Source organism: Eumetopias jubatus, unplaced genomic scaffold, assembly GCF_037043125.1.
Source record: "Eumetopias jubatus isolate StellerSeaLion01/CBP00866 unplaced genomic scaffold, mEumJub1_p1.0 scaffold_7, whole genome shotgun sequence".
Taxonomy (NCBI): Eukaryota; Metazoa; Chordata; class Mammalia; order Carnivora; family Otariidae; genus Eumetopias; species Eumetopias jubatus.
In genome coordinates, this window is record NW_028274813.1 from 85,298,138 (window position 1) to 85,312,455 (window position 14,318).

At 41.9% G+C, this 14,318-nt stretch overlaps 1 protein-coding gene across 5 annotated transcripts in view; it reads right to left on the bottom strand.

Annotated features, from left to right (window-relative positions):
* Positions 1 to 14,318, bottom strand: part of TP53BP1 (tumor protein p53 binding protein 1) — a 72,072-nt gene that overhangs the window by 9,112 nt on the left and 48,642 nt on the right. For 4 of the 5 annotated variants that reach the window (XM_028126626.2, XM_088024762.1, XM_028126628.2 and 1 more), the window contains 5 exons: positions 13,195 to 13,678; positions 9,386 to 9,538; positions 3,763 to 4,034; positions 2,946 to 3,095; positions 2,223 to 2,653 (listed from right to left, as the gene is read on the bottom strand). In XM_028126626.2, coding sequence (XP_027982427.1) covers positions 2,223 to 2,653; positions 2,946 to 3,095; positions 3,763 to 4,034; positions 9,386 to 9,538; positions 13,195 to 13,678 — 1,490 coding nt within the window. The remainder of the gene's footprint in view (positions 1 to 2,222; positions 2,654 to 2,945; positions 3,096 to 3,762; positions 4,035 to 9,385; positions 9,539 to 13,194; positions 13,679 to 14,318) is intronic. The other variant, XM_088024761.1, reaches the window with a different exon arrangement.

Genomic DNA, 14,318 nt, shown 5'->3' on the forward strand with positions numbered 1-14,318 from the left:
CCTAATTTTCCCTATTATCTACTTCCTGCTCTGATTCAGAACCTAAAGATAAGGCCTCTAGGTTAGAAGGAACACAGTGTGGAGTATAAAAGGGATCAGGGCTGGAATTCAGGAGACCTGAGCCTAGGTCTCATTCTGCCACCACCAAGCAGTGTGATCTTGGGTAAAACCCATTCTCAACCCTATGAAAAAGATCATACTCCTTCCCTCTACCTATCAATAAACAATTTACACACGTGTGCAATATATATATGTGTATACACACACACAACACATATATAAGATAAAAACAAGGCATTATCATGAACACCTTTTATTAGGGTCCATTTGTTTTCCCCCATTAGCCTGTGCCTGAATGAAGGGCTAAAAGAAACCCAGAGCATATGCCACCAAAGAAAGAACTACAGACAGGAAAGTAGACCTTGGTTCTCTCTTTATCTACACCACACAACCACTCCCTTTCCCCTTGCTTCTTCATCTCCTGGCTTAAATCTCTATCAGGAAACTAAATCACAAAGACCCCCTTCAAAAGGACAAAGAAACCCAAAGCAAAAATATACTTCACACTGATAAAGAGTTACTAGAACTAGAAGCAGTCTAACACTGACATTAGTAAACAGCCTCAATAAATGAGACACAGACTCCCCACCCCTTGATGCCGTAATTCATCCTGGATATAGACTGTCTCTTTGTCTTAAGAGGACCTCCAAGATAAGCTTTACACCTGAAAAAGAAGAATGAATACATGTGATACAAACTACATAAGCCACAGGTCATAAAAGACCTAAATCCATGTGCTACTAATGGATGCCACACAAAGCTAAGTGTTATCCAGAGCTAGAAGGTAAAGTTTAACAATGAAATAAAGGGGCAAACAACAACTACTCCGGAGCCTACATCACAAGAAAGTCGGAAGACACTTCATCAATGCACTGTTGCCCATTATATCCCAATGTTCCAATCTCCAGAAACAATGTTATATCCAAATTAGCTCACAGAAAAGAGGCAATATATTCAAAGAACTGGCACATGAAACAGTCATAACAAATATAAATCTCTCACCATCACCATTATAGGGAACTGGCTACTTAAAAAAAAAAAAAAAAAAAAGGTAGCATTTTTCAACCCAGCAGGCACAAAAACACAGTACTAATAACTTCTTCCTAAGAAAAGTATCTCAATATAGCTGCCACACTCACCCACTAGATTCCCAGCAAGGCAGGTGCTATATGTAAGTCTCAGTGGTGAAAAGGAAAAACACTAACATAGGGCACCTGGGTGGCTCAGTCATTAAGCGTCTGCCTTCAGCTCGGGTCATGATCCTAGGGTCCTGGGATCAAGCCCCGCATCAGGCTCCCCGCTCGGCGGGAAGCCTGCTTCTCCCTCTCCCACTCCCTCTGCTTGTGTTCCCTCTCTCACTGTCTCTGTCAAATAAATAAATAAAATCTAAAAAAAAAAAAAAAAAAAGGAAAAACACTAACTTTACAGTGGACAAACCTGGCAAACACTTTAACCGAGGGATATAGGTTAACGAGACCAGTGATGTCCTGTGGATGTCACTGGCCTCTCTCCCCCGTATGATGTAACAAGAAGGGCACTTCACCTCCACAGCAGTCTTTTCAAAATCCTTAAATCTGATCTAATCAAACAAAACACGAGACAAACCCAAACTGAGGGACATTCTACAAAATACTTAACCAGTATACCCCTCAAAACTGTCAAGGTCACAAAAAACGAAAAGATTCAGAAACTGTCACAGATCAAAGGAGATCAAAGGACACATGAGGGCTAATGGACTGGATCCTGGAACAGAAAAAGGACATACACAAGTTGGTGAAATCCAAATAAAGTCTGGAATTTAGTTAGTAAGGAGTCAAGGTTGGTTTCTTAGTTGTGACAACTGTATCACGCTAATGGAAGATGCTGACAACAGGGAAAGCTAGGAAGCTGGGTGAGGGGTGGACAGGAGCTCCCTACCCTATCCCAGTATTCTTGCACTTCGCACAGTACTCTGTATATTTAGAATATTATACCAAAGTGAGCTCATTAAAAAAAAAGCAACCAAGGAAAACAAAAAAGCCAGTTTGAAAGTAACCAGTGTAGTAGGAATGGCATTTTCGGCTTTGGAGACCCCTGCAGAGCAGTTAGGCTGAAGCGAGTGCTCCTGATAATAACTGACTGGAGAGAAGACTGCCCCAGCAGACTCCACTCCCCTTTATTACCTGCACTGAAATACTCATCCTCGGAGAGGGCTGTCACTTCCGTATCCAGAGGGATGGGGTCACACAGCAGAATGTCCTTGCCCAAAACATCACACTCGTACCCATCATCAAAGAGCAATTTATACTTCCCAGCTCCGACATCACGAGTGATTTTCCCAGAGTAAAAATAGCCATTGGACGACCACTTGGCTACAACACGGAGCCCCACAAAGCTATTCCCTGGAGAGGAGGCATCTAAGCCATCAGAAGGGCCAGCAGCAGCCTGGAAAGGAATCTCTGGAGAGTCACTTCGACGCAAAGCACCAGCACCCACGTCTGCTCGCCTGGTGGAGTCCGGCACTCGGGGCACAATACGGGTGAAGGATTTATCGTCTGGTGATATGCTGGGTGAAATGTCCTCTATGCCCAAAGGGCCAGGAACAGCTGTTTCTCTAATGAGAGATAAGAGATAGGAGGCGGCAATTAGAATTAAGAAAAGTACTTATCTACCAAGTTTCCCACTTTTGTCCATGGGTCTTCCTCAGCCCGTTCTTGGAGGACCCCATCACAGGCATAAGCCTGGTCTCTTGGTAGCCTCTCTGATCCCTGCCCGCTCCCCAGTCAGTGCGGACCCCTCATGTCCCTCCTGACACCCACATACTCTCTACTCCCCTCTCTTCTCTCTACTCCCTTTTTTTTTCTGAACAAGTCATAGACTAAGTGTATCTCACACTACCCGGGTACCTGGTTCCAGTGGTCCGAGAAGGCGGGCGGCCCCTTCGCCCGCGCCCACGAGGCGTGACTGGAGCCTTCCCTCCCTGTCTGATGCCAAGGCCTGCATCACCATCCTCCTCACACACTGGCGCCCCTGTCTGACTGACCCCTTTTCTAGGACTAGAGAATGAAGACAGGTTAGTCTGACAGCACCTGCTATTGGGTCCTTCCTTCACAAAGTCTCCCCAGCCCTTACACTACATGCCAGGCCAACATGCGCTAGCCCTCCAGGGCAGCAGGAAGCTGGTCTGCACACCCACCACCAAAACTATCAGCCAGGGAGTGGGAGTGTAGGGTAACAAGAAAAGGACATCCCCCTCTGTGCAAGTCTAGTCCCTCCTGACAAAGCCTCCTACTGCTGCCCGCAAGAACAGCACACCCATTTCTGCCCTGCCTTCTCTTCTACTTCAGGCTCTAGACACCTGCAACGGATAACAAAAACCTAGGGCTGTGTCAAGTTGGGGTCACTGGCCTAAACTGTTTGTACTCCCAACCAAAACACTTGTAGGCTACATAAAATGGGGACAGCAGCAGCCCAGGCCAGCATTCCCAAAGTCCCCTCACCTGTTTTCCTACATTTTCTTGGAAGTCTAGCTCCCACAGAGCTCCACCCCACCGCCCATGCAAAACCAAATAGGAGAGGAACAAAAGGGGAGGAAGAGAATTTGAGTTATCCTAGTTGGAGGACGGGGGGATTTCCCATGGCTCCCTTTTTCCTGTGATATTAAAATGTCAGCAACCCTGCCCCTACTGTAGCTCTCTCTCTCTCTGGAGACCCTGTCTGCACCTCAGTTTTCCTGGGCCTCCTCGGGAGCTGGGCAAGGCAAAATCTGCGGGTTCTGTCCCGCTGGTTTTCCCTTTGAGTGGTCCGGCTCCTCTCCCTGAGCTGCCACTGCTGTGCATGGCTGAGAGGCTTGTCCCACTTGACGTGCGGTGTAAGCTGGATGCCTTGGAGGAGAAGGAGCTGATATCCCCCAGGTCCCCTGAAGAGCCCCCAGTCTGTGAAGGGGAAACTTCGGTTTCACATTCCTGACACTCTACAATTGGCTCTTCAGTCTCCTGCAAGAAAGAAATGGATACAAAAGCTTAAAAGAAGCCACAATGACATCATGCTAACGTGGAGGTTGAAAAATCCTAGATGGAAATTTCAATTCAGAAAGGCAGGAATCAGGAGACTTTCTGGAATAATGGAAATGTTCTGTATCTCGTTCTGAGTAGTGGTTACACACAATTGTCAAAAGCCACTGAACTGAACATTTGAGACCTGAGCATTCTACAGGGAATATATTATAGCTCAATAAAAAATAAATAAAGGTGATGCTGGATTGGAAAGAAAAAGACCTCTATTATAAGCTAGTAAGTTAAATTATCTTTTTATTCGACAAGTTCACAACCTCTGGCTACTGAGAAAACAGTAAGGATTCTAATCCAGACAACAGAGGCAATTTTCCGTCTGGGAGAAGAGAAGTAAGGAAGAAGGAAGGTTAGATGAGGAAAACGAGTGGTTAGGAGCCCTTCTGGGTATTTGATCAGCAGTGGATAAAATTACATGTTTTTTGAAATTAGTTATATTACTTTTCCATAAATGATAAAGGAAATAGAAAATTATAGGCAAAAATAGGTTAAAAATGGTGTTACTGTTTAGAAAAATGAAAACCAAAAAGGTAGTAAAACATACAAGGTTGCAGTATCACAGAAGACAAGAATGTCAAACTGACTTTATCTCACTTGCTGACTTTGACGGACTGGTAACTGGAGCTCAGTTTTAAGCAGCTCTTGGAGGCTAATTCCCAAGCTTAGGTGAAAATGTTCTCAGACCAATCAGTAACGTCCCCTCTGGGCACAGGACTGAGAATTACAGCCCAGGTGCTATTCATTTGCCTTCCTGGTCTAGACTGTTCATGCATTATTGTGCAGATCGTCAGAGAAGAAATGGAGACCTGTAAGACAGACTCTACCCCCTCTCTGGGCATACAGTATGCAATGCATACACATTTAAATAATGCTATAAGATAATTAAATTATTTTTGACCACTCCCTTCTTGAAAATCTCTCCCTTGGAATCTACAAAGTCACTTTTACTTTCACTGCACCTCTTTGGCTACTTCTGTACGTGCTTGTTTTGGGGGTTCCTCTTTTTTGGTCTGATCCTTTAGAAATAGTATTTCACAGGACTGTTCTCATTCCCTTTTCTTACTCTACCGTGCTTTCCCTGGCCAGTCTTGCCAGACTCATCCCTGCCTGTCTACCAACAACACAACGATGACTCAGCTCCAAACTCATAGATACAAATACCTAATAAACTCTTCCCTTTGGACGTACTAAGGACACCTGAAATTTAACCCATCCAAAGCACAATGTCGTCCTCTCTCCATTTCCTTGCCTTCGATGAATGAATCCTGGATATGCCCGGTACATCTCACATCCCCTACGGCTCTCTGCAGAGGCTGGTTTTTCTCAACCAAACCCCAATTCAAGAGTTTGGAGATAAGAGGCAACCTTGTTCCCCATTGCCATTAACAGACTATTTCTATCTCCCCACCTCTTGCTCCTACTAAGCTACTATTTGCCATTCTGTTAAACTTTCCTCTCCCTCTTACCAACATCCTCCCACCCACTCACTCTCATGGATGAACAGCATAATTCCTGGTTCACAGCCTCCCTTCCCCGGCCATCCCTACTTCTGTCACTATTCTCTGTGGCTTACATCCATCATATGACCCTTCTATAGCAACTCCCAAGTTCCTGATCTAATTACCACCATCAACCTTTTCCTCTACCTCAGCCATCTGTCCTCAGGGTCTTTACCAGAAACTGCACCGCCTCTAAAAAGTGTCAGTGATAAACGTGACTTTCTCAAATAGCTGTGTCCTATCACCAACTTGTCAGCTCTAGCTGGATTCAAGTCTCATTATCTGCCAACGTCATCTGACTAAAGCAGGTGTTACGAGCCCGGAACCGAAGTCAATCTCTTCACTTGGATATGGCAAATGAGGAGAGGCATGGTCAGCCTAAAAGGCTGGGATGCCAGGCTATATCTCTGTTGGAGATTAAGCCCCAGGAACAGTAACCAGCTATACCTGCCTTTGCAACTGTCCTGCAGTCAAAGCCATTGCTCTCATAATGGCTTAGACCCAGGCACCAAGCTGGTCTGTTAAGAACTTTTTAATGTATTTGCTTACTTGTTTTCCTGTGTGTCTCTTCTACCAAACTACAGATGCTCTGTTAAGACAGAGGGTGAAACACCATCTTTTTTCCTGGGTATATCCCGCAAATTGAGCACAGTGCATGCCACAAGAGACCCTTGGTAAATATTTACTGAATGATCTTCTCTCTCAAACCAGTGTCCTATTTACATTTTTTGTCACAGTGTGTGGTACCACCATCTATCTAGCTGCATAGTGCAGAAAACCCAGGCACCAAGTTAGATTCCTCCCTCTCCCTCAACCCCCACATTCAGGAATTCACCATAGTGTATCAAAATTTCACCCTCTATGTATTTCTTATATCTTTATCTCTCCTCTCAGCCCCTACTGCTACTGTCCTAACCTGGCACTCATTACCTCTCATCTGAACTATGCCTCAACCCATTCCAATCCACGGTTAAACTGCTGCTAATCTGACCTTTCCCACGTACAAATCTGAGCACACCACTCTCTTCTCCAAAATTTGTTCAAGGCTCCCCATCACACCAAAGATAAAAATCTAAACTCTTCTCTGTGGTATACAAAAGCCCTTACACTATGGGCCTTTACCAACCCTGATGGCATCCTCTACCATTCCCTACCCTACTGTTGGTGTTATATGGAGCTTCTAAATATTCATTAAGCATACCATGCTATCTACATATTTACATAACTTTTCATTCTGTCTGTAATGTCCTTCTCCCCCACCCCTCAACGTCATCTGCCACACTTTTGAGTGCTACAACCTCTGAGTAGTATTTTAGCTACCTTCGAGTAAGCTGGTAGGTTCTGTCCCCTCTTTCTAACACATCTTTCCACCCTATCTATAGCAGCAACCAAGAAGTCTTGGATTTGCTGCATGTCAAGTATAAGCTCCTAGAGAACAGGAGTCTTTTTTTTTTTTTTAATCTTCATAGTCCCAGGGCCTGCCACAGTACTAGGAAACACAGTAAAAAAGAAGTTGCTGGTAAATAAACAAATAAAATTTCTCAAAGATAATAAGCAAAGGATACAAGATATGAGGGAAGTTAAGTTCCCAGAATCCTCTGACCTCAACCTTCACACTCCTTCATGCATCTTTTTTGCTGCCTACCAACTAGACTGTTCATGCCTGTGTGCTCTTTACTCTGTGCCTTAACTCACCAAGCTTTCTATGTGGAATGCCTTTCCCCCTTCTCTCTCTACATCTAAAATCTTCTGTGTCCAACTCAAATGCTTTCTAGACCTCATTTAGAAAGCCTTTATCTTGCATACATCATTTTCACTCTTGAAAATGAGCATAATGTAGTGGTTAAGAATGCAGGCTCTGGGGGCGCCTGCATGGATGGCTCAGTCGTTAAGCGTCTGCCTTCAGCTCAGGTCATGATCCCAGGGTCCTGGGATCAAGCCCCACATCGGGCTCCCTGCTCAGCGGGGAGCCTGCTTCTCCCTCTCCCACTCCCCCTGCTTGTGTTCCCTCTCTTGCTCGCTCTCTTTCAAATAAATAAATAAAATCTTAAAAAAAAAAGAATGCAGGCTCTGGATCTAGACTGCGTGGGATGAGTTCTAGTCCCTCTGTTTATTAGCTATGTAACCTAAAATAAATTATTTTAACTTACTATGCCTCTGTTTCTTCATCTAGAAAATGGGATAATAGCATCTACCTCATAGCTTAGTTGTGAGGATTAAATAAGTTAAATCACTTAAAGTCCTTACAATAGTGCCTGGCATATAGTGAGTACTCCAAAAATGCTAGTTGCTATTATTACTCTATTTAATTATGGCAGCATTTCCCAAACTATGTTCCATAGGGATATAATAAGTACTATTTTAAAAAATGTTCAATTGTCAAATAAGTTCGGTAACTTCTGTATTAAACAATAAAATAGACATCTTTAATAAAGGACTTCTTAGAGCCTTTAATGTAATATGCACTGTGAATCTTCATGGGGGACAGGAGTTTTTACAGCCATTTGGTATTTCTCAAACTTTGACCATGGAACATTTGTCCCCCCTCAGAGTATCTAAAAGACCTGCTGCTTCCAGAAATATACTTCAGAAAACACCACATTGGGTGCCTGAGTGGCTCAGGCAGTTAAGGGTCTGCCTTCAGCTTGGGTCATAATCCTGGGGGTCCTGGGATCAAGCCCCACATCAGGCTCCCTGTTCAGCGGGGAGTCTGCTTCTCCCTCTCCCTCTGCCTGCCACTCCCCCTGCTTGTGCTCTCTAATAAATAAAATCTTAAAAAAAAATAGCACATCAAGTAGTATGTTAGAGTATAACATTTTAGATTACAACATTTACAAAAACTGTTCATGAAAGCAAACTGCTTTTCTAAAGCTGCTCTAAGTTCCCAATCTTTCCAAAATAGTGGTAACATTGAAAAAAATTCCACAAACATAAAATTGAAGATGAATTAACATCTGGGATTTTGATATCCAATAAATAAAGAATACAAGACAATTTCTCAAACTAATGTCAAATGCTTTCTGACACGAGGGCCACAACGGCCCATTAATGAACAGCAGCAATAGTATGTTCCATTTAATAAACTATATACCAGAGTTTAATTCTCCCTGAGCTCAACTTCCTATATGGCTCAGCTGGCAGATTTTTTAAAAAGTGCCTGAGTAAAGGAAAGAAAGTAAGTAGCTATGCCTCTTATCAATTAATAAAATGGTTCCCAGAAATTAACATATGTACCGAGAATGGTGCCACATCTTTAATTATACAAAATCTGTTTAATTTCAGCCAGTATGAGATCTAAGCAAAGTCAGCATATAACATTATCCAATATAACAATGAATAAATGCCAATATTTTGCCAACATTGGGAATGAGTCCATAATGAATCCTACTAAAAAATAAAGGTGCATCTCCTACCTATAACCACACATGGATGGAGACCAAGAAAGGACACAATGAATAAACATAAACACGAGTGAGAAAACAGTGAGAAACAATGAGAAAACACATGGAGTAAAGCAGGGAGTTCTAAACCTCATGAAGAGTTTGCAAGGATTAAAAATAAATGGCCAAAGGTCAAACAGTAAACCCATGGTTGGGAAAAACAGAGAATTCAAGACTCTCCTCTTATCCATGTTCTTTCGCACTCTTTCTAACAAGATAAAGGGAAACAAAGAGGCTAGTTAGTTGCACAAGAAAGGCGAGTAGGGGTGGAAGTGGAGCGCCGGGGAAATTTTTCTACTGAAAGAAATTTGCCAAATAGACCCAAAGTATGTATTACCTCAGTTACTTTTCTTTCTACTTCTGTTCCATCCACGTAATACACATCTGTGATGACACGGGTGACAAGTGTGCGAACCTCACGGATTGTTCTCATGTGGCGATGCAAGACATGGCCATGTGGGGGCTGAGGCATATCAAACTCTTCCTCTCCCTGTGACAGAAAATACAGAACACAAGCATGGGTGTCACTGCAAAATGGCAGAATCATAAATCAACTTCTTCATGATGAGCATTGTTCAGAGGTTCCATGAATCTAGTGTGATGGAATTTTCCAGTTGTTTTGTTTTCTACTCACCTATAGATAAGAACAGGGATGAACCAGCTACATAGCCAGAGGCTAGGAAGAGTTTGTATTAGTTTATCACTTAAAATGACCTATTTCTGTTTAAATCAAAATCATAACATCTAGCACTTATACCTAGGATAGTTAAGTGAAACTCTGACCCCCCTAAAAGCACATTTTAGGTTATAATCCTTCTGATTTTGATGCTGACTTGTCAGTCAGTATAAAAACTTATACTTGCAACATTTCTTTAAATAAAAGGAAGGCATTCTTTAGAACTTCATATAAAAACAAAGTAATCTATTAATCTCAGTGTAGTCTGTCTTTCCCGCATTAATAACCTATAGTTTATTTATGCCTAGAATAAGATACACAGATTTCTCTCAGAATTAAATATGAAATATTTAATCTATTTCAAATAGATTACAACTTAAGAGCCAAGCTAGTGTCCAAGAACAGAAAACACTAGTAAATTGGGATTTTTGTATTTACTTGTACCATAAAGAATAATCAGTTAAATAGCTTAAATAAACCCTATATTTTTATGCCAACTGTTATATACATGTTTTCTCATAACACACATACCACATTTAACAGCATACATGCCCTCCCCCCACCCCACTGGCTCTATAATTCTGAGGAGAAAATGCACTTTTTTCTCCCACTTTACTTCCCCATAGTAGACTGATTTTTCTTTCAGCAGTCAGTGTCAAGGTATCCAAGTCTTTCCAAAGAACTATATATACCACTGCAATGATGATGATCCTGAGTTTTTATTGACCAATGTGGTAGTAATTTACCTAAAACTTTTGGTAATTTTTCTGAATAATTCCCACTCCAACTCCATCTTAGGGATGAAAGTACCTACTAAAATGGATATCTAAATTATGTAGATATAAATAAAATAAAAAGCATGGAAACGTAAATCAACCAATTTCTTAAAATATTTGTGTATGTACAACTCTGGTTACTGAGTGGTCAGAGTACTGGTCTGTCACACCTCCATCATCAGGGTGCCCTTGTATCTGAGCCACAACTGCCTGGACCTCCTGCCTGCACACACAGAGAGCCAGGCCCTGGATCACAGGGGTCCTAAAGGTTTCAGGGATACATCAACACTCCTTGTAGTCAGAATTCTCAAGACCTCCTGCACTCTTCCACTACAACAGCCAGACAGATGATCACTTCAACAGAGACACTTAAATAAACATGTCTGACAGAGTAAGAAAAGGAAAGGAGGCAGATAAAAAGAAAGCTATGCTTACTCTCTTCAGTCTTCTGAAAAGAGGTCTCTGTAAAGATAAATAACTTGAGGATCTTATCTTTATTGAAGGAAGATAACAAAATGAAAACAAAACCAAACTTTCCCTTCATTAAAAGCCTGGCTCCGGGCGCACCCGAAACAGAAGTAAAATTTTAAGGGATGTCAAAGGTAGGCTGCCTATGCCTTTCTCCAGCACCGGCCTGAGTCCTACCCAGAATGCAGTGGATACGAAAACAATGGCACTTGGAAAATCTCCACAGAGCCTTCCTCATTTTCCAACATTCTTCAAAAGAGAGCACAGCAATGCCATTTTCTGTTACTGTACTCACCCCATCTATAATTTTTTATTATAGTATAATATACAGAAAATTTACCACTGTAACCATTTGTAAGCATACAGTTTGTGACATTAAGTACATTCACATTGTTGTGCAAACATCACCATATCCACCTCCAGAACTTCTCATCTTTCCCAAATGAAACTACCTATTCACCACCTAGATTTTTCTAGCACCTTTCTTAGCAGGAGCAATTAGCTCTTAAATATGTTATTTCACTCTGTATGACACAAGAGCAGTACAGTATCAGCAGTGGTACTGTTAACAGCAGTATTTAAAATCATAATAATCAATAGGTAGCAGTGGTAACCAACATATATTGAGCATTCACTATGTGCCAAGCATAGAGCTAAGGGCTTTACATGCTTTATCTCATTTAATCCTCATAATATCCCAGATGGAAGTGGTCTAACTCCAAAGCCTAGGCCTAACCACTCTGGCTCACTGGCTCCTGCTATCATCATAATGAAATAGAAGTAGAGATTATTTCCCTATTTTACAGAGAAAGAAAGGAAGATATAACATAGTGGCTCCAACAAGATTGCTATCTTTAGGATCAAGTTTAATTCTTTTTATAAAGGCAGAGAAACCAAATTATTATGTGGCAGAATATAAACACTTTAAGGGTAAAAATAGGTGCAAAATAGGATCTACTATAACCCCTATATTCAAAAAGCTATGCTATTTTTAATCTGTACAAACTGATAAAGTCTTAGGTCTCATAGACTGTGTTACCTTAAAAGGCTAATATTATCAACATAATTTCTGGAGTTCCTGGAGAAGCATGGATAAACAGAACAAGACTACACAGGCCATGATTAATAAATAGAAAAGCAACATAGCATAATGAAAAGAATACCGATTCTGAAGTCAGATATGCTGAGTTCAAATTCCAGTTCTGCCACCTACTGATGGCAAAATCTTGGGCAAGTTACTTAACCTCTCTTCAGCTCGGTTTCTTTACCTGTGAAATGGGAATAATAATACCAACCTCATGGGTTGTCTTGAGCACAATGCTGATACACTTTACGTGTTCAATAAAGAGGAATTATATTATTTAATTTTTATAAAACAAACAATTTGGACAATTAGAACAAGAGGCACATCACTAATGAAGCTTTCCTAGGCAGATTCCAAGTGAAGGTAGTCCACCAGAGCAACTGAAAAGGCAATTTAACCACTATTAGTAACTTCCAAATTTTCCCAGCCAAGGAACCCAACTGCCACCTGATGAAATTTTATGAACTTCCTCTTATTTGTTAACATGGATACTTCTACCACCACTTCTTACCCACTCAATTTTAACCACTACACACTTCCCTACTCTATTCCCAAGAACCTGTTGCTCCTCCAGCCTTACTTCCACCAGCCCCAATGCTTTTCCTCCCGTTACGTCGAGCTGTACCCTTTCTGCAGTCCTAGTCACCTGAGGACTTCCCCCTTCCTCTCTCTATTCTTCTTACTGTTCTGTTTCTATTACTGTGGTACACGATCCTTCATGCTTCTCCATCCCTTCTCCTCTGCTTCATACTCTCTCAAGTTCCTGGGAACCTTGGTGAAATAAACTTGAGAGGGAAGCAATTAGCTCTGACGCTTATAAGGGAGGATGAAAAATGGCGGCAGAAAAGATTAAAGGCAGGAGATTATAGGGCCCAGACTGCACTCCTGGCTTTCTTGTCCAGCAAAGACCTAGTTGACAAACTCCAACACTATTTCATTTTCCCTAAAAGACTATTGGCTACAGCTACCCATAATTTTCACTACCCTATCTCTATCCTGGAAAAATTGTTTTTTGTTTTTAATGACTGGTCTGTACAAAACTCTTAAGAATTATCATTAGGTACAAGTACCACAATTTAAATTCTCCAGGAATCCATAAAGTCAAGAACAGGGCCCCTGAGATACCCTATACGTTCTCTCACCTGGCTGTGAAGCGACTCTGTATCATCCCCAGGAGCACTGACTGGTTTTTCACCACTCCCCCTCTCAGTCTGAACTGTGGCATCTTGTTTTCCAGAATTCTGGTCCACCGTACTGGTCCCCTGTTCACACACATTCTTTACAGTCTGGGTTGCTGCTGAAACAGTTTCTGGGACCCACAGGGAACGCTCTATGGTCTGGATTCCTATGTTATTTTGGCTGGGCCTTTCAACCAAGGCATTACTAGGTTTTTCCTGATTGGTATTCCTGCCTTCTTTCTGGCCTTCTAGCACATCTGTCTCCATTGCTTCCCCTTGAGGACTGGATGGCCCCTGTGTGGCCACCTGCTGGGAGATAGGAGAAGGAGGGTCTTTGACAGGACAACTGGGCTTCATAGGCTGTTGACTCTTCCTGGTCCTTTGTTCACCTTCCAATTTTTCCTTTTCTTCTTCACCTTGAGTACTTGGAAAACTGAGCGAGTTTCCCCTAAAAATCAACCACAGAAAGAAACCATGTCAAGTAAGCAAGTGTGAGTGTCTGTGTACTGGCAAGAGGAACCACAATTTGACAATTTGAGAAATGTGGAGAAGGGAGAAAATAAGGACTAAGCATATCACCTTACAAAGTTCTTCAACATAATTTCACTTTTTTAAAAAGATTTATTTGTTTCCTTTAGAGAGAGCAAGCGTGCGGTGGGGAGGGGCAAAGGGAGAGGGTGAAAGTCTCAAGCGGACTCCGTGCTGAGCCTGACTTTGGACTGGATCTCACCACCCTGAGATCACAACCTAAGCTGAAACCAAGAGTGAGACGCTCAACCAACTGCACCACCCAGGCGCCCCAACATAACTTCACTCTTGAAAACATAATGGTACATAGGACTATCCCACCATAAGAATAAAACAGTTATAAAATTTCTTCCCATCATTAGTTATGAACTCTGAAATCTGACACAGGGAAATAAGGTAAACAAAAAGATGTAAAGCCATTACTGAAGTCACAGTCAATGAAGGCAGTTTAGAGATCTACTGCAAAAAAGCTTAATTAGGTCAAGATGTCTTATTTGGTTTTTATTGGCTCTAACATTCTTCAAATGACTCCTAGGCACTTTTCATTACCTCCTACCCCA